Source organism: Atractosteus spatula, chromosome 4 (assembly GCF_055471065.1).
Source record: "Atractosteus spatula isolate fAtrSpa1 chromosome 4, fAtrSpa1.hap1, whole genome shotgun sequence".
Taxonomy (NCBI): Eukaryota; Metazoa; Chordata; class Actinopteri; order Semionotiformes; family Lepisosteidae; genus Atractosteus; species Atractosteus spatula.
The window spans coordinates 16,015,255-16,039,998 of NC_142709.1; the positions used below are offsets into that span (position 1 = coordinate 16,015,255).

General features: G+C 39.4%; 1 protein-coding gene across 2 annotated transcripts; it reads left to right on the forward strand.

Annotated features, from left to right (window-relative positions):
• Positions 1 to 556: 556 nt before the first annotated feature.
• acp6 (acid phosphatase 6, lysophosphatidic) lies at positions 557 to 16,482 on the forward strand. 2 transcript variants are annotated; one of them, XM_088912635.1, is made up of 11 exons: positions 582 to 1,268; positions 1,726 to 1,888; positions 2,887 to 3,015; positions 5,972 to 6,102; positions 7,405 to 7,484; positions 9,277 to 9,364; positions 11,465 to 11,597; positions 12,513 to 12,613; positions 13,759 to 13,854; positions 15,293 to 15,458; positions 16,099 to 16,482. In XM_088912635.1, exons 2-11 carry the CDS (start codon positions 1,814 to 1,816, stop codon positions 16,228 to 16,230), a joined length of 1,131 nt encoding a protein of 376 aa, XP_088768761.1. In that variant the 5' UTR covers positions 582 to 1,268; positions 1,726 to 1,813; the 3' UTR covers positions 16,231 to 16,482. The 2 variants fall into 2 exon arrangements, with proteins under 2 accessions (XP_088768760.1, XP_088768761.1); XM_088912634.1 differs by lacking the exon at positions 1,726 to 1,888 and having other exon boundaries at positions 557 to 1,268.
• Positions 16,483 to 24,744: the final 8,262 nt, after the last annotated feature.

The window sequence follows — 24,744 nt, forward strand, 5'->3', positions numbered from 1 at the left end:
TTGTTACATTATCAACATCATCATCCCTACCATAAAATATCACATTACCACAGCATAATTAGTATTTTAAGTATGACCAGTTCTCGTATTACTCTGGAAAATTTTAGTTTTTCACACTTTTCCAAAATATCCAAAAATCTTGGTTTTTGTTTGTTTTGTCTTTTATTATTCTGCATACCCGCATTAACCCATTAATCATTTTCAGGCTGTTTTCTCATTTTAAACATTAAAGGACTACATTTAGTGAATAGAGTCCATATATTTTGATCTGGTACAGCAGTTAAAAGCTTCAAAGTTTTTAAACTGCTGGGTTGTGTGCAAAAACTTAGCCCGATCAACACCTGGAAGGGGGGGGGCGGAGTTATGACACACAGGAAGTAGATTTGCCTCAAAGTGCATTGTGGGAATCTTAGTTTTTTTTTGTCAGGTTCGTCTTTTATTCCATTAGAAACTATTACCTAAAGACTACAAATCCCAAAACAAGATTAAACCTTTATTTCTTAGCGGTTTGGTTTTTTTTAGAAAGCTGAGTGTTAGGGAAGCGATTTCTACTTGCTTTTGAGGGCAGTATTTTTCCTAACAATCATGGCGGAATATTGCTGAAGCAAGATGTGTAATAAGCATGCGTTAATGGATGTAACGACTCATTATGATAAGTCTAAGTGTAGCTAACTGTAAAAGTAACTGATATTTTTTTTAATTTAAATGTGTACTATTACTTTTTGCAATAAAGTATGATTCGTATTTACAGGGAATTGCATTATTCCAGGAAGGTAACGGTGGCTGTCGGTTTACTGTGTTGTTGGTATGCCAATAGTCATGTATGACTATAATCGGATAATACTTTTAGGTTTTGAATTTTGCCGTTGACGGAGGCTGTTGCTGTTTCTTTTTAGCAATTAAACTGAGAATTCGACTATAAATGCGGGGATTGATCACTTCACATTTTAAAAAGGTGAAATAATAGTTTAACTTAATGCAAGGTTTGTGTTCAAAGAGAGTTACTAAAGACTTAAAAGCAAGTCCCTGCCTATTTGGATAGTGTATTTATTTTCCCGTGCTTGTCGGGGACCATGAACGTTTGGGCGAGAGTGGGCATCGCGGGCGCTGTGACGAGCGCTGCGCTGTACTGGCATCAGAGCCGGGCCACCCCCGCTGCCGCTGCCCCGAAGACCTGCGACCCTGCTCAGTACGAGCTGAAGCTGGTTCAGGCCCTGTTCAGACACGGCGCCAGGACTCCGCTGAAGTCCATCCCTGGAGTACAAGAGGTGAGAAACCAGAACCGCCTCCTGCGTTTAACACGCGTGCAACCTTGTGGCTCAGTTAGATTTGGGGGTCGTATCGAAAACAAGTCTGCTCACGTTAGTTTGTCTTAAGAGGGCTTTTATATTTGAAAGAGCTTGTGGATAATTATGTGTAAAACTTATGTTGTCATTAAGGCTCTAGGTGTCCCTCTGTATAGGCCAGGGTAGGTTGGGCAGCAGCAGTTTTTTGTTACACTAAAATTGATCTTAACTGAGCTAATTATGTGGTGTAAAAGTCAAATATATAGTATTTATATGTTCAGGGAGGGACTGCTAGTATACTGTATATGTCTTGTGGTCTGAAAAGCAGGAACAAACTCCCCAGCTACGTTGTCAAAAGCTAAACGCATCAACCTTTATAAACCGATTTGAAATACCTGAATTAAAAGACAAGATGTGTAGTTAAAATATTTTCTTTCAGCTTCCTTCAATTAGACTGCATGTAGCCTACACCTGAGAGTTCCATCACTGAGAGAGGCTGGCTTCACTGAGTGAAGTTCTGCATCCCTATGCTTCATTACTCAGTACTGGGCAGGGTCAGGCACTTTTGGTCTCCTGGGATTGCCATCCTGCAGGTTTTACAGGTGACTTTTCAGTTGGCCTCCAATTTAGAACTGAAAACAGCAGGTGACATGATTTATTTACAAAACCGATAACTTCATTTAAGTAGATTGCACTTATGTAATGCATGTATGATCATGTTCGGTGCACGTGCTTAATTACGGAGGTGTATTGCGTGGCTCAAGTCCCTTAGCCATTTCGGACAGGTTCTTTCTACACTGACGAAAAAGCAGTTCACTTCCCTAGTCTGTCTTTAGAGGACAGCAGAAAGTGGGCCAGGCCAGCAGTAGTGAGGATAGTAGTTTCAGCTTACCTGACACTAGTGGTTTCTAGGACCTCTGTTGCTTGTAAATAGGTTCATGTGTGGTGTGTTAATTGATTAATTAGTTAATTGGTGAAGGGCTAAGAGCCACATGTTTCCATGCAGTTAATTTAAACTAGTTTGGTGTATAAGGAGACTCAAAGGTGTAGTTGGTGTTGGGTTGATTAAGAGTGAGCTTTTGTTTTAGGTGTGTGAATGTTGTTTTTCTTTTGTACGGTAAAATTTCTTAGTACAAGTATTTGTGCTGTCCATCGTGATTTCCATGTGCTCAGGCCTCATGAGCTTCCCCGTGGGGAGGTAGGCCTGTCACAATCAGTGTGCTGTGCTTCCTCAGAAGGCCACTGTGATTCAAGAGCAAATAAAACCACACAGCAGCTTGTGCTCTCTCCTCCACACAGGGTAAAACAAAAGTATTTTGAGGAACTCGCACTCTCGAATGTGGCATTAAAGGAGGAGGGAATCACAAAAGCTAGCTACATTTAGGCAGATCTGTTCATTTTTCAGTGTTTGTCATACAAATGTGGTGATAATTGATCTGGGTAGGGCTCAGAGTGTGTGTGTGTGGGGGGGGGGGGGTTGTGTGTGGTATTGCTGTATTATGAATAGAGTACAACATCTATGAAACTGTTTTAAGTTTTTTGTTTATGCGTGACCTCAAGACGTTGAGCTCTAACGTCCGCCTCCTTTGACGCTCCACAGGCAGAATGGCTCCCTGGCCTTCTGGAAGTGCCTCTGCACACACGCTTCGACTGCAGGGTCTGCGACCTCAGCGGCGGACCCACCCCTCCGTCTCCTGTGGAGGACAGCTACCGAGCGCGCACCCTCGCTGTACGTTGGCATCTTTTGGTGGGGGGAGGGCGTTTCAGGTTGCCACATGCACCGAGAATGCTATAACTGGGATGATTTCTAAAATAATGAAAATAGCTACTTGGGATAGAAAATGGACTGCACATCAGGAGGATAAAGTCCTACTGATCTTGCCCAGGGGGCCGCTCTCTGGACCTGCGACCCCCAGAACCTGCTGAGCTCTCAGTTCTTAAGAGAGCCGTTCACTGACTTATACTTTATAGACCTATAAGATTCATTTGAACTCCTTTTTTAGTCCGTTTTCAGTTCCTTATTGTGTCAGGGGGTTGCGTTTCAGCTTGTAAATCAAGCCATGTGTTAGGTCAACTAAGGATTAAGTTGTTTTAAATGTCATTAATATCAGGGTTTAAAGCTTAAAGACCAAAGAGAAACAGGTTGTTGTTCTTTCAGATACAGTACATGTACCTGTGCAGCATACACAAGACATTTTCACAGTGGTTATCCATCTGGTGATTAAGGAGGGTCCATAGTCCAGCACAGGACTGAAACAACACATTCAATTTCAACAGTGGAATTGCCTCCTTTTGCTCTTCGAGCCAGTAGCACAAATAGCCGGGTATCTGTGTGAACCAGATGACGGACAGCCCTCATAGATATAGCCTCAGATTCCTGAATATTCGTCTGAATATTGAATAACTGTTATTTGTCAGTTTATCAATTATTAATAAAGGATCTGTAGATATTAGTTAATGCTTGGATTAGGGTTAGTGTATTAATTTAAGTAATTAGTATGTTAGGTCCTACTTTATCTTTTATTAAAATCCCGCTAAACTTCAGTTGATGATAACATGATCATGAGTAGAGTAGGTTTTAAACCCTTTTGTATGCAACCTAGCCTAATTTGTACACAAGGCTTTGGCACAGAAAGATTGCCTTTGTTAGTTGGTAGGGTGTTGTTTTTTGGATGATGTCTTAAATACCTTTTAATGAAATAACAAATATAGATTTATGGCCTTGATAAGAGGAAACTTACAGTTTGGTTTGCCATGTAGTTGTAGTTCACATTTACTAAACATCCTTGTGGTTCTCTGAAGAGAGGTGTGCTACAGTGCATGAATCGAGCTTGAATATAGCCTTGTGTACTCATGAGATGATGTGGATCACACAAGACATATTTTTACTGCTTTTCTTCAGAAAAGGAGAGCTATAAATGAATATATCTACTGATTAAGTTGTGTGAGGTGGTGTCAGGACCACTTAGCTGAAAGAGTGTTCTTTTTTGTTATTTCTTTGGCTGTTAAACTGACAGTGAGACAATATCCTGTTCTTGCTTCCTTCCCAGTTTTAACTTAACTGCCCACCAATGTGTGTGGTCTGGTTTGCTTCACAAAAATAAAATATTTTATTACATACCACAAGACTTTAGAAAGTTTCTTGCCATGTTACAGTGAACTGCCATCTAGATCTTTGGAACTGAAGTTGGACTTACAAGCACCTATCAAATATTTGCAATTCTGTACCTGGATATAGAATATATCATAGTTAGAAGATTATCAAAACTAAGCTTTATTTTAAAATGATATTTCACAAGCAGTGTTGTAATAATAAGAGTTGAAGGGTCATGCAAATGAAAGTCTCTGAAGGTGAACTCAAGGTGTGAGCATTCTATAAAGAGGAAATAAAGAAGTGCCAGAAAATAACATTTTTTGCTAAAGTGTGGTTGACAATCCTGTCATATCATGTGTGTACTTTGGTTTTGCCAAATAAAATAGTTGTACAGGTCTAATGTTTCTATATTTTACACAGGGGGTGCACAAATTACACAAACACACACCCCAGTTATAGCAAGAACATTGCAATCAGCTGTTCTCAACAAGTACAAGACATTGTAGTATAAAATCATTTACAACGGTTCAAACTGGGAACAGTTCTGGGTCTTTTAGCATTGCAATTTTGTGATTTTAATTAAATTAATCTCCTGTAAATTGGCGCTTATGCAGCTTTTCAATAGCATGCTGCAGAGCCCTAGGTGGAAAATATAATGGAGAGCTGAAAGTTATTTCAGAAAGGGGATATAATGGATTAGAATGACATTCCCATTCCAGTCAAAGCTTCCTTCAGAAGCGCAGAAAAACAGAGGAAAGTCTGTAGACTTCCCCTCCTCGAGGAATCCTTCAATATGTTTGATTATGTTGTGTTAAAGAGTAACTGCAGTCCCAATGTCTCAGAACGGTTATTCCATCTCGGTAAGAAAATAAAGCAACTGATGGCATTGCAAACCTTTCCAGATTTCAAATTAAGTGTAAAATCATGAACTTCGTGAGAGTACTGTATGGTTGCCATGTTGTCGCAGGCAGATAAGAAAGCGCTTGTCAGAGTCCCACAGGTTAGAGCGAGAGCTCGTGCGAACTGCAGCGTGAAAGTGGCCCTTCCTGCTCGCTAGTTGCTGTAAGCAAATGAGAAACGCGATCTCTTAACAACATTAAGTGTGTTTGTGTATTTTAGTTGGTTGGCAGGTTTCTCTTTTCTTCGTAATATTTAAAAATATCTAAAAACATATCATCTTGTAAGTTGGTTTTATTAAAATATGTACTACTAATACAGTAGCAAAATTTCCTTGGTCTAAAGCATATTTACCATGTAATGAGGCCACTTTCACATCATCAGAAGTTTTGTTGCCTTGCTCTGAATCACAGACAGTGACAGCAATTTGGCCTTACTCATATTGCTGAAACGTGGTCTCTTTCGTGATGTGAATTACAGGTTGTACACGTTATCATGTACTCGGTAGTTTCATTGTGGTTTGAAGTGCACTCATCATTACCGATTCATTATAACGCAGAAAAGTAAAAACAATGTTGCAGTTCCCCTTTAATATAAAGATTTTGTCCAGGATTCTTAATTAGTATTGCAGATTTTTCCATTTCTGAATTAGATGTGATGATTACGTTGTGCTCTTCCGTCTTTTGGTCACCAGGGTGGGGTGTTTCCTGGCCAACTGACCACTCTGGGAATGCTGCAGCTATATGATCTGGGCAAACGGATGAGAGAAACATACATAGAAAAGCTACACTTTCTGTCACCAGCCTTCACCCCAGCAGAGGTCTAGTAAGTAGTGGGTAGACATGGGTTCAGTGTTTACTGATAATGTGTCCAATTCACTGAAACATATAGAACAAAAACAAAAGATGGACTTGCAAAGTATTAATCAATATTGAGGTAATCTGGTATATGGTGAAAAAACACAGAAAGATGATCATATGATCTTCATTGTCGCAGATTTTCTCTTAGAAAAGAGATTAAGAAGGACAAATTAATAATCTATTAAACTTGGTATGGTTGGTCTTGCATAGATAGTCTAGTGCTAGAGTAAATTACTAACATTATTTCATCCATATTGGGGGAAAGAATTAAAGACACAGACACCAGTTGTTCACTGCAGGTCAGTTTTGGGCAGTTCTAAAAACAAACGAATTGGAACAGAGCAACAGATCTGTAAAGCAGACTCGGGGAAGAGACTAGCAGTAACATTGAGAGTCTAAATGCTGTAGATGTTAAGAGAGATGCCACCACATTGAATAGATTTATCTGTTCCTCCTTGAGTTACACATTTGTTTCAAATTTGAGGAACTGCACTTCATCCCTGACCCAGTATCCAGAAGAAGAAGGGGCAGCTTGCTTACAGTTGAATAGAATTTGTTATCTGGCAAGGTCCTAAAAGTTGGCAAGAGTCATCAAAAAGATCCTGATGTGATGTAGCAAAAAAAAACATTCCTATTCAATCAGTTCACTTTGTTGTGAATGGAATTAGACACCACAGTTCCCACTATGTTCCCACTTCATAAATCTGAATTTAAATTGGGGAAACCCTGCCTTAAATTGTCAGCATAGCCTCTGGAAAACTGTAATTTGTTTTTTAAAATTTTGTCTTGGTCTTGGCTCCACAGAACCTTTGTACAAGTTCATAGTGAATTTGTCCACTGTTTCCACCCATTAAAACCCTGAACCTCTGTGTGTGGCACACGGGGTAGACTCAGTCTTTTATCTGAACTGAACACAATGATCTCCAGTTTAACAAGAATACAACCTGCCTGATTTTAATTGGCTTTCCACATCAAGTCAAATTAGACTGTTTACAACTCACTCTTGGTGCTACAGAAAGTGTCCCCTCAAATTCTCTAAAAACAAACTTAAGGGTGATTTTTGACACTTTCCTACCTTTGAAATCATATGTCTGCAAAATCTGCAGCGCATACTGTTTCTATCTAGGAAACAATAGGCTGAGATCGTTGTGACTGGTGATGGATTCAGACATGCCATACTTACACTGTAGTTTCAAAAAGGCTGCAGATTGACGGAAGGAAAGGGGTATCGTCTGTCAGGTTTTTTATTTTTGTTTTTGTCGTTTAGTGTGCGTTCAACCAACATCATACGAACAATTGAGTCTGCAAGATGTCTGTTGGCAGGATTGTTCCAACAGAAACAAAAAGGTAAGCTACCTTGTGTGTTGACAAGCTTGAACCCATTCTTAGGCCATGTCCTAAAAGCTGCTCTTAGCCCTAAGTCCTCGGCGCTTCTTCCAAGACAGCAATTCTGTGACATATAGCGGGTGTGAACTTAAGGTGCACAAGCATGTGAGGGTTCACCGTTATAAAAAGGGTATTGGGACCCTAGCATGACATCACTCGTTGGTTACGGCTCACAGTCAAAATGCTTTGTGTTGTCGCTGCTTTCCCCCTGCTTCTTTTCCAAGTGCACGCTGGCAGAGAATTTTTTAAAGAATTTTTCATTCTCCGCTCGCAGTTTGATGAAATTGAATGCCATCGTGTCTGTCCCTGCTCAAAAGTAGTGATATAACGTGTTCATTCATACTGAGCAAGCGCGTGTAAAAATGAGCGGAGTAAACTAAGGAAAACTTGGCAATGTCCTTTGTACTATTAAAGTCATTTCATCCCATCTGTCCCTGTACACAAATGACAGTACGGGGAACATAATGTGTTCATTTAATTTAAGTAGGATTGATTCAATGTGGGCAAAGTAAACTAAGCTTAGCAATAGCTTTGTGCTATTCACAATAGCTCTGTGCTATTAAATACGTTCTTTCCAAAGGACACCGTAGTGAACGAATATTCATCAGCTGCAATGGGGTAATGACTTGTTGTCAACACTTCATACCTAGAATACCTAATGAATCTAAAGTAGGCTAATAAAATTTTGCTTGTAAATAAAATATTATGAGTTTTAAAACTGTAAAAAAGTTCATTTTTTAACAGTAGAATATTTGTTGCCATGGAGAAATTGCATTCTCCATGGCAACTTTACTTCGCTATGATAGGTTAAAACATGAAACATCACCATTTTGCATGAAATTTGAGGTAATTTCCTTGAAGTCTGCTCTGTTGCAGGCTGACGGGAAGAGAGCATAAAGGGCTCACTCGTGAGTACCGCTGTGAAACACAAATTTCACTCTAAGCCCTTTCAGACTGGAGTGGGATTGTGCATATGAAGGGTACGAGACCGCGAGTTTGGGTCCTGGGATATGTACTTAAGCTCTGAATTATACCAGTGACTGCCTGGTCACAAAACCCCCCCTCCGAAGTGCCGGAAATTATAGGAGCATCTCGTCAGTGTAATACCTGCCAGAGGAGGATTTACCAAATACTCCCCATCGGAGTGTGAATAAATGTGACCTTCATGTTTTCTTAGTTTATGAAAAAGATGACTCTGTGCAATTCTATTAAGAGTATATTAAATTTAGATTTTTTTTACAGCCAGATATATTACACAGTCTGTAAATTATTGCTATTTGATGTTTTATTCAAATGAGGGTATGAATAACTTGGAGGGCACTGTACAGAGTTTTAGCTCACTACCACTCTGAATTGTGTTTCAGTAACCAGAACTATGGACTTAGTTTTTAAGAATTTAGAATTTTCGTTTTCTTGGTCTAACACAATTGCACAATTTGCAATTTCTTAGCTACACATGATCCAGTCTATAAATCTGTTTGTTTTTTTCCTATTTCATCAAGGGTATGAAAAATCCAGAGGGTACTATATGTACTCTCCAGAAACTGATCACATTTCTTCCCAAAGGTTCCCCTTTCGGATGATGCAGCTAGTGAATAATGTACAGGCCATTGTACATAACATGGAAAACATATTATTCCATCTCTTTTTGGCCTATGATATACAGTATCACTTTTCTTAAGAGGCGCTGGCAAACCTATAAAGCTGTCCGTACAGGCAGTTTTGACTGACGCGCTGCAATGCCTTCACACAGAACCAGCCAATATCTTCACTTCTGAAGCAGAGGTCGAGATTTTGTATCCCAACATCCATGGATGCAAGCTGCTATATCTGCTGGGCAAGTATGTGGAACCATAAATTGTGATGATGCTTAGATTTGGTCGGTGTTCAGCGACTTCCGACCAAGGGCTGCAGATTTGGTTTGGTCCTACTTTTTGCAGGTGTTTTCCTATAACAGGTTTTGGTTTGAAAGGGTAATCCACTGTAGTGTGTTTTTTAAAAAGGGACTGCTTTTTAAATTGTGCAAAGAAGTGTTAGTGATTTCCCAATCATATGTGATAGTCATTAGTTAAATAATAATCAAATTAGTTAAAACAGCTTCTCAGCATATGAGGAAGGGCATAGAGTACAGTGTTCCAAAGTGATCTAGATCCTTGATAAGCTGATTGATGAAAAAGCCTGGTTTTCTTATTATGTACTCGGCATTGACTAAACGTTTTTGGAACTTTGAACGCATATAACTGCATGATAAAAACGATTTTTTCAGTATTCTTTCATTTTTTACAATTTATGTTTGTTTTTTTTCTTGATCTATTGTATCTCATTTTAGTCTGGTGTTTTTGTGCTCATTTATGGGAGGAGAGAATAGAATGTTTAACATTTGCAATTTCAGTTCCACTAGCCCTATTTTTCCCCACAAATTCACCTACCGTCAGGGGTTTTTAGGAATGTAACCCTCACAGTTGACAAGGGATTGTATGCAAAAACAATCACCTAATTTTAAAAATATGAAGTGCGTTGGCGATTTGAAATGGAAATACTGTGGTCTTCTTCTAACTTCAATGGGTTTAAAAATCGAATCCTTAGCCCACACAGCATTATTTTATTAAGAGTCTTATTTGACTGCTTGTTTTGATTTATACAGTATATGAAAAAACAGAATGATTTTGGATGCAGGAGCCATGGAATGTAAATGTAATTTAGATGTACATTTCTGCTTATTTCTAAGATTTTCATTTGTGATCAGGTTATGCATAAGAGGAACATAAACAGTAATTTGCCTCTACTTTGGCTTCATTGAGATTTCTCTTGTTTTTGTGTGTCTCGAATTAAGAGAGAGTGGAGCAGAGATGTAGAGGTATAAACATGAGGTGAATGCTTGCTTAGTTATAGGATGATTAGGACAGTCTTTCTGGTGCATTGCAGGAAGTAATATGACTCTTTTACACCCCTACCTGGTGCTTTGCCAGACATGAAAAATCTGAAGAGTCACACTTAAAGTCAACATTATCTGTCCAGCTCAGAAACTGAGATGATAACCCTGGCACAAAATGGAAGTTGAATAGGAATTCATGACAATAGAGATCAGTTAGAAATTTGAAACCTCCTCGTGGTCTTTAAAACTGCATGTGCTCCTGTGTGGCTTTATTTTTAAAAGGCATGATTCTTTAAATAAAAGAATCTTGTGATAAAGGCACTTATTATGCCTAACACAGTGATAATTCATCCCCTTTCCCAAATTAAAAACAGGTTTTTCCATTGAAATTTCCCTTCATGAATTTTAAATCAATTTCTGTATCTCAAACAACTGCAATCTGTTACTACATTTGTAGCTTCAGCCTTTTTACCAGCAGTGCAATTGTGAAATCAGCCTGTTTTCGTATGAAGTGGGGCTTAACTGTTTCCATATGGCTGCTCTTCAGGCAAGGTAGTTTCTGAAAGTGCCATTTCACTTACAATTACTGACACTCAGCTCTAACATTTGTAGCAACAAAAGTTACCAAAAATAGAACTTCTTTGATGTAATTTGAATAGAATTAAGCCCTTCATTACCTGTTGAGTGTTGAATGAGCTAAACAGCCATGTTGTTGAAACCAATAACATGGCTTCTTTCAGGAAACAGCTGGATGAGATCCATGAATCAATTTGTTTCTAAATTTTTTAAAAACTAATTATTCTAATTGATTTGATGGGCTGAATGGCCTCTCATTCATAAATGCTCTAATTTAAAAAAGGGGAATCTCATAGTTGTTGGAAATCTGCCTAAAAAATATATTATTTTCAGGCTTGAATATGTTTTTCTAAAGACGAGCACAGCAAAGCAAGGGAGGGTCAGCAATGTAGTTAATTCAGCTTAAATGTTTTATTCATGCATCTATGTGTGCTTATTTTATAAGAAATGATGAAAATGCAGAAATGTTTGTTTGTTTTGGGCCATGTAGACCCAGATGGGAAGAGTCATTTCTCCTCCCCGAGATCGCTGCCGATTTGAAGAAGGTACAGAGCGCGCTGGGCATCGCGGGGCACAAGGGCGTGGATTTTGTCCTCATCCGGGATGACATGGTGGCTCGGGAGGTGAGAGGAATCAGAGGCCTTTTCTCCAGGGAGCTCTGAGAGGCAGTGGAGTGTGTTTCTCTTGTGCCACATCCAGAACCCAAACCTCTTTCAAAAAGCAGCAACACACGTTTCCAGTGCTCCCACAGGGATCTCAGAATCCTGGATAACTGGCAGACTTCATTTCCGGCTCCACAAACAGAACGGAAAATTATTTTCAAGTCTTGGGAAAGTCCTCAAAAAAAGTCTCGGAGCAAATTGACATTGGGGGATGATTACAATGTTTTGTGTCTCACAGAAAACTGCTGAAATGGCATGGAAAATTTTCCTTCAGACAAATTCTACAGCTTTTGTCTTATAGCCTTTTGATTGTAAAAGGCACAAAGTCCATTTGTATTCTATCAGAACTGAATGTGAAATTTCTCATCCTTATTGCCATTTTGTAAGAAATGATGCAGTCTCTGGTATTTTTGGTTTTGTTTTAAAGACCAGAAATTCAGTGATGTGACTTGGTGTCTAATTTTGAAAGAGACAAGTAAATTTGGTTAAAGAACTTGCAAATAGTTCGTTAATTCTCTAACAGCCGTAGTTTTCTTCTCTCTGAATTCAAGGAATTCCTTACCTAAGGAAGGTAAAATATCAGTACTGTTGATATGTTTTTCATGACTGATGACCTCCATAAATAAAAAGCCTTATTAAAGGAAAAGCATGTTAAACATTATGTCTTCATATTATTATAAAGAAAACATGACAGACTTCACACACAAGATATTAAAGGCTCTTCCAAGCTGAAAATGGCAAAACATTTCACAAAGGTTCCTTCTTTAGTTTTCTCTCTCTCCTACATTAGACATCCTGGAGCCTCTAGATGGTAATTGCATTGCTGAGACAGGACTGTACAGCCTGAGGTCACAGTGGAATGTGTGTTGCTTACAGACCCATGGTTTACCTGGTCCCGCAGAGCTGCAGAGCTGGAAGGACACTATTGAACAGCGAGCTGTGGAAATGATTAATTTCGCTTACCAGGGAAGTGGAAGGTATGAAGGGCGGAAGGGGAATGGGACTGACATGGAGAAAGACTGGAAAAAACAACTGAAGGAACATTGTACATTTTTTGTTGATCAACTGCTATAAGCAATTGGGAACCTCACACTGTGTGATAAAGTTGAGCGTTTTTTCTTTGTGTGTGTGTGAGGGGGGGGGGGGCTGACCAGGAAATGCTAGTTGACTAGTCTTAATCAAGCCAGAAATTAAGAATATGTTTGACACAGGAGATCCCTGTTCTGATGTTGGGGTCCATCACCTTTTACTGGTTGCGCAAATTATCATGTCCTGCTGAAACACAACTGCAGGCAGCAAAAACATAAACTAGTAACACAAAATGGTTAACACTGAGCTAGAAGAGGTTACTTATAGAAAAGGTTTAGGTGTTTATGTATACAAATTTTGTACACCTTCCAGACAATGTGAGGGAGCAATTTAGAAGACCAGCACAATGTTAAGATCCTGTAGCTGAGTGAAGGGAGTGTAGCTACGTGAGCAGAACACTAGAGGGCAGCGTAGGGACACATCAGGGACAGAGGGAAAGAGGGCTGGTATTCCTCACGAGTAATGGAGAAATCATCTTCAACTGTCAATAAGCTGATTTTGCACTTTGAGAGATGAGCAGATGCGATAAATGAACTGCTAGCTACCAAATAATCCAGATGGGCTGAATGGCCTAATCTCACTTGTAACCTTTTTCTTATGGTCCTCTGTCCTTATGTCCTCTTGATATTTGTGTGGGCATTTACAATTGTTTGGCCTATTCAAAACAGCTGTGTTCGAAAATTGCACTGTGGTGGTATGTATTTGATTTTTGTCTGGTACTGTCATTCTATCCTGAAGTGCATTGCTTCATAGTGCACACAGTTTAAAATAAAAACATTTGAAAAGGCTTTATGATTATCCTGTACTTTCAGTACTCTTTTAAACTTTTTTTCTGAAAAGTCTGGTCATTGTTAATTTTCATTTGTATAGCAGACACCCTTATGCAGGATGACTTACAAAATAAGCAATAATATTTTAAATGTGAGAAAAAAATGATCCAGTGGAAAAAAAGATAACTTCATTACTCAGCTGGAAAGAGAATGGAGAATTTATCTGTGGTGTTTTGGCTGAATTATTTTTATCGTCGTATTAGGGAAGTCCTTCAGCTGAGTGTTGGACCACTGCTTCACACTTTGGTGAATAATATCGAGGAAAAGCTTCAGGGAGAAGCGTCTTCAGGAGAATCCAGGTGGGTCTTGTTGGGCCTGTCCGCCAACCTTGATGGGATCTTTGCTGTGTTTTGAGAATACAATGATCCAGGGTTGGCAGAGAGACGTGTGTAACACACACCCCTCGTATGACTGTGTGCTGGTCCAGAACAGACTCTGGTCCTGGAGAGCCCCAGTCCAGCAGGTTCTGTGAGCAGCCTTCAAATCCTCATTATCTAAAGATCTAAACTATGATTAGATAGGCAGGCAATGTTCTCAATTAAGTAATTTAGAGATATCAGTTAGAGCGAAAATCGAAACATGCCTCAGCCCTTGCCTTAACTGAAACACTACTCGTTTAAACTAATTTAAATACCAGGTGATTTAGGGAGATCTGTAATAATCACTGGATTGAGACTCTCTAGGACCAGGGTTGATCCAGAGTGCACCAGAGCATTCATTCTGAACATCTCCAGTGGTACTGCTTCAGTAGTTGCTTTGTGTTCGTGTTCACATCCAAAATAGTATGTGAAAAATAATCTCCCAGGCTTCCTTTGGAACAAGACTTTGTTTTTTCTTAAATTTCGGTGGTCTGGTACTTCCAAAAGCAGCTTCATGAATTCACTTGAAACTTCTACTGCAGTTTGGGTCACACTGCACTTGGCAAATATTTTTAATTAATGAACCACTGGGCCTGAAATTATTTAATAAATAATGTTGTTTCAAATCACAGGTACTGACTACTTGGAGTGTGACTGGATTGCCTGTAGTGTAGTGTAGACAATCACGATGGTTTGGCTGAGTTGAGAAGCTCCATAATCCCTGGGCAGAAGTAACAGTGTATCAGTCAGTTCTTCTGCATGGCATTTCTTTGTACTTTGGTTAGGAGAGTTGGGATAAGTTGTTATGGGATTGGCACGCTCATGTACAAAGGTCAGTGTCCAGTTCTCCGAGTGTGGCTTTTGATGCATATCTGCTGTAAAAGTCTTCACATCTTGAAGGGCACCCATTTTCTTTATTTCAGTACCAAGTGATTGATCGTTTTAAACTAATATTAAGTAATTTCAAATAATATCTACGGAGACTGCAAGATGGGCATATCCATTGCATTTAAAACTTGCAGGACTCGTTTCGATTTAAGAGGTTAAGAGTCCTGCTGAAATACTTAAAAGTCAGCATTACTTTCAGTAAAAGGTCTTGCATGGGATAGAAAAATGTCTCCACAAGTCAGGCATTAATAACACCTTTAAACTTTGGACCTTTGGACTGCGTGACCTCTGTGTGTCTCTGCACAGCCAGCGCGCCTCAGGAGGGGGCGTCTGTTCAGTGGGGTGTTGCTCATGAAGTGTCTCATAATGTTCTGAAAAAGTATCCGAGGTAAAGAAGCCAGATTTAAACTGGAGGTATCAATCTGTCCTTTTTGAAATTGTTTTTCATGACCTATGGCACTTTTCTATTTCTATTTTGTGTGTGTGTCAGGAAGATGTATCTGTATTCTGTCCATGATACAACTTTGATGCCTTGTCTGATTGCGTTGGGGATCTTCGACTGGAAGTGGCCACCTTACGGGGCGGATATTACTGTGGAGCTGTACGAACACCGGACCACAAAGGAAGCCTTTGTCAAAGTGTCTTATATTGGCCAGGTAAGCTGGACCTTCAGATGTTTTTTTCTCCCCCACCAACCCTTGGCCTCTGCCTTCTCCCACAGTCACAGAACTGACCTCGGCAGACAACGCATATTGCAAAACCAACACAGAGGTAGAGTGATGTAAGGCCGTAAATCAGCAGATTAGGTGGAAAAGCTAGAAACTGATTCACCATTTGAATTTAGTTAGTTTGTGAAAACCCACCGTGGAATTCACCCAGGGGATCTGGGTTTCTGACACGAATTTTCCAAAACAGTGCTCTCTAATGGATCTCTAATGATCACGTAGTCAGGCCCTCGTTTTAATGTCACTTGAGTTTTGAAGGATACGTTTCATTTTTACCCAGTTATAGTATTCAATTAATAAAGGCCTTTTACTTAATTCTAATTGGGTTTACAAAATGTTTCTACATGTTGGTGATCATTAGGTTTTAAACAGGATCCATTTTTTATCCATTATACTATTAAGGCTAAGTAATGTGTTTTTTTCTAAAAAATGTTAAATAAGCACTTCTATATGTGAAAGTGTTTAGTACCACCAGGTAACTTCATACTAGTAGTGGACTTAGAATATTACAATTTTCTTTCCTTAGCATGTGTTGTGTATTTAACCTTTGATTTTCATCTTTTTGTGTTAGGCACAGCTAATACGAGGCTGCAGTGACGTCTATTGTCCATTGAAGGAGTTTAAGAAAGCACTTTCGTCCTACACCCTTGAACTTGTGGGCTACAGAGCACTCTGCAATAAGACTGAAAATGTTACAGAATAAAAGGGAATTTTTACTGCACTTGACACTTAGTTTTCCTGTTACACATATAAAGTTTACAGAATCATTGAAACTGTATTATATCTTGTATTCTTTTGAATAGAAGGTGCTAATTTAATTCTGTTAAAACCATCCTGAAGAAAAAGGTGTTGTAAAGCTACATCAATCATGTCACTGGATTTTGAAATTCTTACTGTAAAAATCCTTCAGAGGTTTTATTTTATATTATAATAATATAATAAATGCTCTGTTCCCTTTAAGTTAATGTCTATGTCTATGTCTAGGAAGTTCCCTTCCTCATCACCTTTGGGCTTTAACAGTTCTCTGCTGGACTATTTTCCACCTCAGCTGACATACAGTACGTTTCGAAATATGCACCATCTTTCCATGCTTCCTGCGGGTGCCTGTGATGTTTAGATTCAGGCTCCAGATGTCACAGCTCTATTGTGTACTCCTAGAAGGGCAGAGGGAAAGCTGAGAACAGTACATGTGCAGGGGGTGGATAGATGAAGGTAGCTGGGGGGTGTTCCTTCCCTGAGCAATAATGGCTGAAGATGTCTAGTCGACATTACAGTACATAAAACTTTCTGCAGCACTGCCGTGCAATTGGGTCTAGTTTAGAGAAAAGACATAGTTGATAGCTGTTTTTGTGTGCTACACATCTGTCTTTTACATAAGTATATTTTATAGAACAAAAAGGTTAATTCCAGTTGGAAAAGTAGAATAAACACAGTGTTTCAGTTGTTGAGCCTCCCAAAGAACTGTTTTTCTCCTGCGCTTTATATATAAGGATTTAAGTATAATGGTTTTTATTTCTCTCTGTCTCTCACACTTTAAAAAGGCTCAACAGCTGAAATATTTTCTTCGTTTTTCCTTCTTAGCATGGAATTAACCATAATTTGTTCCTTTGTAGACAATGCACACTAACCCAGTTCCCCACTCAAACCTCATATTTTATCGAAATATCATTTTTGCATAAGGTGGATTAAAAACCCACATCTTTATACGGACTGTTAAAAGGTATACATCCATAATGTGTTGCTTTGTGCACATGCCCTGAAATGACACAGGACTGTAGACTTGATTTGTGCAGACATGCAGGGTATACTGCTTTTCATTGTTAACTTTTATCATGTTTTACTCAATGTGCTCTTCCAGGCAGAAAAATAATTTGTATTTTTATAAAACATTTAACGATATAGTGGTTATCCAAGAGTGAAGAAAATCTGTTGAACACGTTTGGTAGCGTTTTCATGGCAGCACAGGAGTGTTTCATCTCGCTCAGTCATCCAGGTTATAAAACCTTTATTTGTCCTCTCGGAGGACCTGGGTGCTCTTACTGCTCAATACAAGACGGATAAAGGGAAAAGCAATGACCTTTAATCTTTCATTTGTGGCATGGCAACTGCAAGCTGAATAATTTAAGAGAAATCTTTTTCCAGAGTTTGAATCAGGTGGGAACATGTTACACGGATTCTATACGAGTCTTTTAGATGTGAACGTGAAAGATGTTAAGATATGGTGAATGGAGAGATGTTTTTAAAATAAAAGGTTTTGAGTGTTTTGTTTCTGGACACGCCTGTCAGATGTGTCTGATTTCTAAACTGTTAGAAATTAGCTTACATCTGTGTCCCTGTGCTGGTGGTTTCTGACCGTTGTTTGACACTGCCTTTGCTTCAATTTTGGTAGCGTTTTTTAATTTATTTTTGTAAGAAACCCACATTGACAGGTTCAGATAGAAAGAATCTATATATAAAATATGAAAATTGTAATTATATTGTTACAATTCAGATGGTGTCAGCAAAACAGAGCAGGTGAGAGCACCAATAATGAAAATAAATTGAAGCACTAGGTCTAAATTCAGGCATGTGAGCTCTTTATTTTCTGGCAAGGCTTTGGAGAAAGAGTCATAACTGGGAAGCGAGTGGTTCCAGGACTGATCCAAACAAGGTCCTCTCACCTGGCATGAACCAGGCGATGAAGTTTCTTCTGTCTCTCTGTCTTCCTTCCATTCCTTCTTCATTCTGTCTCTCTTCTAGTTTCTTCTTTCTCCTCTATTCCTGGTTTTATTATGCTATGATCTAGGACTGATGAAGACTAATGATTTAGCAAGAACCTAAAAAATTCCCTTTGATCCTCTGTTGCAGCCCAACTACGGTGAGGTAAACCTTTAATTCAGTTCAGTTTTCAGAACTGCAGATGTTTTTCTGAGTTGTGAACTTTAAAGGCGTGAATGGCAAATGATAGGTTTTACGACCACTAACTTGTGTAACAGAACTGTATTGTGATTAGATTATTAATCAAATTAAATGTGAAAGTGCCTGTATATGAAGGTGGAGCCATCTAGTGAGAATTACAGGACGCGCAAGGCTGGTGCGGAGTGCCTGATCTGTAGCTCAGCTGTGACATCTGGGGAGTTGTGGAACTGTCAAAGAACAGACCACAACTCCACACAGGGCTACTGCAGAAAATATGCATCAGAAGCATGTGTGTTCCTACTGGTCTTTTAGTAGCAACAAATAGATCCAAGGTACTATTTTCTCTTCATACAGTATAGATTGTGTTGTGTATTTCTTATCTTATAATGGAGGCAATTAAAAAGGCAAAAAATCACTTTAAAAATGTGAGTGAACTTCACAAAATGAAACAGGGATACTTGATAAATGAAAGTGTAATTATACTGTTACAATTCAGAGGCTGACTTTTTTAAAAGAGGAAACTAGAAGGATGTCTGCTAAGGTAGGACTTTGGTGGGCAAACAGGATTTGAAGAGTACATAGCAGCACAGTGTGCATTTCTCCTTGTAGATCAAAACAGTATTTTAAAGTACCTTCAAAGTGCAGAAGTGTCCTACATGTAGTATATCACTTCATAGTGCACAGGCATCCTACTGTATTATATATTATCTAAAAGTTTCTTGTACAATAAACTTTTATATGAAGGTTATGACTACTGTCATTCCCTTATCTATATCGTGTTTACCACAGAAAATAATATTCTTAAAAAATATATATAATTTCTTTTAAAAAATATCATAACCATTTGTTTAGTCTTCATTTTCCATCTTAGTGATTTTGACATTTCTTTTTAGTTCTGTCGGTTACATGTCTATGTGTTCTGAAAGCAATGTTTCCTTCCCTTTAAAAAGAGGTAAGTCTTTTAAAAAGCTACAGCTATTTCTGAAAGAAAAAGTGGCATGCTCTATATTCTGTAGTAGTTGGCAGTAGCTTATGCTATTGTTCCCTTTAGTGTTGTACTTCACCCAAATTATTCCAGCAGAATACTCAACTGTATAAACGGGTGCAGAAGTAAGTTGCCTGGAATAAAGGCAGCAGTCAAATCGATAACCTGTGAAGGTTAACATTGAAGCCGATAGTGTTTCCCATCCGATTCCTGAAGTGTGGTGGGAGCCGTGCACCACAGGGGGAGTGCTGGCTGTCTGGGCCTGCTCCCTGAGACACTGCTTGTCTGCTTGACTGTGCTGGGGTTGCGTACAGAGCCACAGTCCTGCTCAGACTGCTGGTGCATGCTCTGCTGGCTGTTGAGAGGAAGTACTAGTCCATTGGTGTGCCATGTATCCCTGTTCTATATAAGCTGTTAGAGTCATAGACCTGTGGTGGGATCATTTGTCTGGAGGGTTTCTCAGGGACCAGCTGAGCCCATGACATGCTCACTGGGGTTCATGTGTGCCTTCTGTCTGGCTGTGACCATTCAGCGACACCTCATCCCTTCATCTTGTTTGGGCAGCTCATAAAAGGGATATGAGCTGAACAAAATACTGCCCTACAGCCCATACACTAACCTCTACAGAGAACTTTTTATATGGCATAGACATAGTTAATTCTGGGCCTTTATCAAGTCCCCTCTCTTCAGTGCAGTCTAAGTATTCTGGGGTTCCACAAAAGACTGCACCAGAGTGACTCCCCTCTCTGCGTATTACTGTATACATTAAGTCAGTGTTAGTGTACATACAGCCATTACACAAACCTCTCCAAACACCAAATTATATCCAAACTGCATCGAACATAATTACACAATTTCATCATGAACGCCTGTCACTCTGTTTTCTGATCTCTGGATTGTGAGTTAGCAGTTAAGCCTGCTGGGATCATGTGTCCTTCTGGAATGTGCTGAGTACATTTACTGCTGTTTTAACTTTCCTATACACTGGGCCAGATAGGAAAGTAGCAGGACTGCATAAATCCCCTCCCTTCAGTGTGACTACTTAAGTTATGTGTCTAGGGAGTAATTGCCAGTTCATCTCTAATGGATTTACATTTCTAGTGCAGACTGATTGCTTACTGAACAGAATGGATATTTTATGTGCAGTGGGTTATGCAGTGTCTTCTTTTGCATGTTAAACATTGAAAAGTATTTGTGCTACAGTATATATGTAATAAGCCAATTCACTCTTATTATCTATTGTAAACCAGGGCTTGAGGAAGAATAGGTAAAGGTTTATTCCATGCTGAAAAGAGAAGAAAGAAAATGGTGTACCTTATCCAGGCTCCACAGCCAAAACGTTGCTTTTCCTTTCTTTTCTTTTCAGCATAGAATAAACTTTTACTTGTTCCTTTGCAGCCTAAGCATGCTGATGCAGCTACCTACTTGAACTACTTCTGTAAGAATAGGTGAAACAATTCTTAAGGCTTAACCACTCTCACGCAGTGTTTTACAGCATGGGAGAGATCCATTTTTCAGCTTTTTTCTTTTTTTATGTCATAAACATAACGATACTGTGGTTGCATTCACTTCCCACCACAGTCCAATAAAACCAAATTTGGATTCATTTGACCAAACAGCCTTGAGCCACATTCTGTCAGCAGGTGTCTGCTTCTGGAAGCAAAAGATCAAGGTGCTGTGTACTGTTTTCACCACTAGACAGTGCTGTTCACCGCAGTTTTCTCAGTGAGCCAAGTATAAAACGTTTGGAAAAGTTCTGGGCAGCAGATATTGAGAGTGTTGTGGGGGTAACTAGTGAGGCTATTGCAGCAAAGAATACTATGGGATCAATACCTGATAATAAAAACTGACTAACCCTCCATGTGTTCTTGGTCAGGCTATAGGAGTCCATCATGTTGTTGAAATGTATGCTCTGGTGTCTTTAAGGAAACAGCTGGGTGAGCTTCTTGGATCAATTGTCTGCTAGCCGCCAAATGAGTTAAATGGATCAAATGTCCTCCTCTTGTTTGTAGCCCATCTTCTTAGGCATATGTAAGGTACGTCCTGTAAGGTATGTAAGTCATCAATGAAGATCATAACTTGTGTGTATGCAAAGGAATAATATCTGATATATATCTAAAACAGTGAAAATGGTACAGTAGGTCTTAGGAACAATGCTATATAAAGAATAAGTTGTATTCTTTGTGATGGAGCAGTATTGCCTGTAGAATTTCAGAAAGCAGAACAGAGTTCAACATGTTAAGTAGGAGAAAAGACCACATCAGACTGCAGCATGCTAGTTTTTGTCGATCCTTTTTTTGTGTTTTTGATGGCAGTGAAATAGCAGACGTAGAACACGCTGGTCAATGTGTGTGCTGGGAGTTGGGCTGTGTCGAGCACACCGAGAACACCAGCAAACACTGCTGCAGTCAGTGGTGGAATCCCTCTGACTGGGTGGTGCCTATGAGTAAAAGTGTGAGAGCTCAGTGTTTTAAAACTGATCTTAGGTGGTTCCAGGCGGACACAGCGGAGTGGAAAAGAGCATTGTTTTGAATTTGGAAAATGAATGGTGCAGGAGGCATTATGGATGATCTTTCAAGGCAGACACTGCAGCACTGAGTGAAAAGTATGAGTACCTCAGTTCCAATTAAGTGGGAAAGTGTTTAAATAGGGAAAGACAGCATAGCAGGCCTGAAATGCGTCAGAATGTGTTTGGTTCTTGTCAGGACCACTGACAGGCTGTAAGAGGGAGCAACAGTGCTTTCCAGACTGTGATGACTGTTGGGTAATCTTCTGTACAAGTTGGATTTAGGGATGAAACTGGCGGAATATAAAAACATAACTTTCTGGTGTTTTCCAAACCGTATTAGACAGTTGTCCTACATACTGAGAGATCATCAGCAGGCAGTTAGCGTTACTGCCTCACTGCTCTTGGGTTCAAATATGCCCTGACATGCCTTCTCTGTGGAGTTTGCATGTTCTCCCTGGGACTGTGGATTTTTGCCAGATGCTGTGCTTTCTGCCCACAGTCCAGAGATATGCTGGCTAAGAAGGAATTTAATTTATCAAGCTGCTGTTAACAAATGTGGTTTACATTTAAAGATGCATGTGTTCTTTCATACCTTGGCTGCAATTATGCCTTTTTTTATTTTTATAAACAGAGGCCAAGTCTGGGTATTGTAAGAGTAAGAAACTGAGAATAAACTGGTTCAACTAATAGACATTTTTTTACGGAGTCATGCAAAGTTATTGTGACTTTCCCTGTCATCTGAATAATTAGGAATTTGCAAGTATTAAGGTTATTTAAGATGAGAAGGTGAATATACTTTAGTAGCGGGTTCTATTTGTTTAAACATGGAAGGAAGTGTAGATGAATGATTGTTCATTACTAACACACATGCATAGTGGTTGTGATGGAAAGTAAGTGACCTGAAACTGAAGAGCTGATAAATTGAAGCCAACGTGCACACATTCATACCCACTGGCTTGCATTGCCTGAAGTTAAAATATTGAAATGGAAAACATCTTGTTGCTCTGAGACGGCACATTGCCTTGGAGGCAACACTTTTGCCTCATAGAGCTAGGGCCCTGGGTTCGATTCTGCTCTGTCTGTGTGGAGTTAGCATGTCATCCTCATGTTCTTGTGTCCATCCATCACCCAAAGACATGGAGGCCTGGTTTGACTTTCGACTCAGAATTGCCCCTTTCTCTGGGTCAGTGACAGACTGCTGCCTCCTCCAGGACAACAGCAGTCTTGCACGCCTTGCCCCTCCTTAGCCTCCTGTTGATTGGAACGACTGTCATGTTCTTACAGCCATAAATCCATGGAGTTGGTCATGTCAATCAAAAACGGAGTCATTAGGAGGATTATCTGAAGTATCACGATATACACGGAGCAGCTAGTTTATTAGGTGCACCTGCCCTTCCTATGTAATTAACTGCTCAATCAGTTACTGCATCATCAATGCAATTTAAAGCAGGTAGGCAGGTACCTACAGATCATATACGTGTGCAATTCAGATGGAGAACAGGCAATACAAAAGGATTTAAGTGAGTTTGAACGTGGCTCAGTATGGCAAGCAGACAAGCTAGAATGAATGTATCAAACACAAACCCTGCTGGAGTCTTCACACATGACAGTATAACTGATGTACTGAGAATGGGCCCCAACCCAGATAACATGTGCAGAGTAACAGATGGGCTACAGTCAGTCAACTACCAACTGCGTACAACAGTGGTGCTGGAAGAGGCACAACAGAACTTGTACCTTGTCACGGTCTGGATATGGCAGCCGACAACCCAACCACGTTCCACTCCTGTCAATGAAAAAGGAGAAGGTGTGCAGTGGACTAAGGAACACAAACACTGGACACTGGAGGAAAAAGACCTATGAATCCCAGTTCCTGCTGTTTCACGCTGATGAGAGAGTCAGGATATGTTGAAAACCACACAAGGCCATGGGTCCATCCTGCCCAATTCAGAACGTTCTGAACACCAAGAGGGGACCAACTCACTATTGGGTAGATATAGCAGCCACACACTGTAGTATCCGAATCAATTTTTCTCTTCCGGCTGGGATAAAACAAGTGGGGCAAGATTTCTTAATCCACGAAAAAAGCTATTTTAAATGTGCTATTTAAAATGTACACAATTTGTAAAATCTTGCTGAACTGCATAAAAAATATTTAAAAATGTTTAATGTATAAAGCAATTTTTGTTTTTTTTAAACTAGTCACCTTTGAGATTGTGGGGGTGTAAAAAAATCTTCTAGGTGATTAATTAGGACTAATTAGGAATGAATGGTGAAAAGGGAGTTCTCATTGGGCACGTGGCGATTGTGAGCAGAGCACATTATTTAGGTGGGATGAGCTATTCCGCCATCTTTTAAAACTTCAAGTTATGAAAATATTTAAAAGGTATTGAACTGAGGCCTTTTGGCATTAACAGAATAAATCGTTGTTCAATACAATTACCTTAAGAGCCAAATTGCTAGCTGCTTCTCTTAGGATCATCAGTAAAAATGTTCCTTTAGGTTACTGAGAGAGATGGATTGAACCTGACTGTGATTAAAAAAACCCTTCGGTTATGTCAAAGGACATGATAATTGAAGAACAAATTACAAAGGGAATTCGAGGTATACAGTACAATGAAAGAAACCCAAGGCAGACCCTTCACATCCACAGGAATTTCTTTTAGAAGTTTATATTTCTAAATGCAAAATAAAACTTGTATTTGATCTATGGAATCTTGTTTTAATTATACCTGAGCTCTTGACGGATTATTGAATCCTTAATTCAACCAATCTTGAGAACAATCACACGCGTGCAACTCATAAGCATTCCACACATCATGTTC

Excerpts from the sequence above, each read along its gene's own strand:
- acp6 (XM_088912634.1), top strand. The coding sequence starts at position 1,074 with ATGAACGTTTGGGCGAGAGTGGGCATCGCGGGCGCTGTGACGAGCGCT. Across the intron at positions 12,614-13,758 it reads GCTTACCAGGGAAGTGGAAG|GGAAGTCCTTCAGCTGAGTG; the intron begins GTATGAAGGGCG and ends TCGTCGTATTAG. Across the intron at positions 15,459-16,098 it reads AAGTGTCTTATATTGGCCAG|GCACAGCTAATACGAGGCTG; the intron begins GTAAGCTGGACC and ends TTTTTGTGTTAG.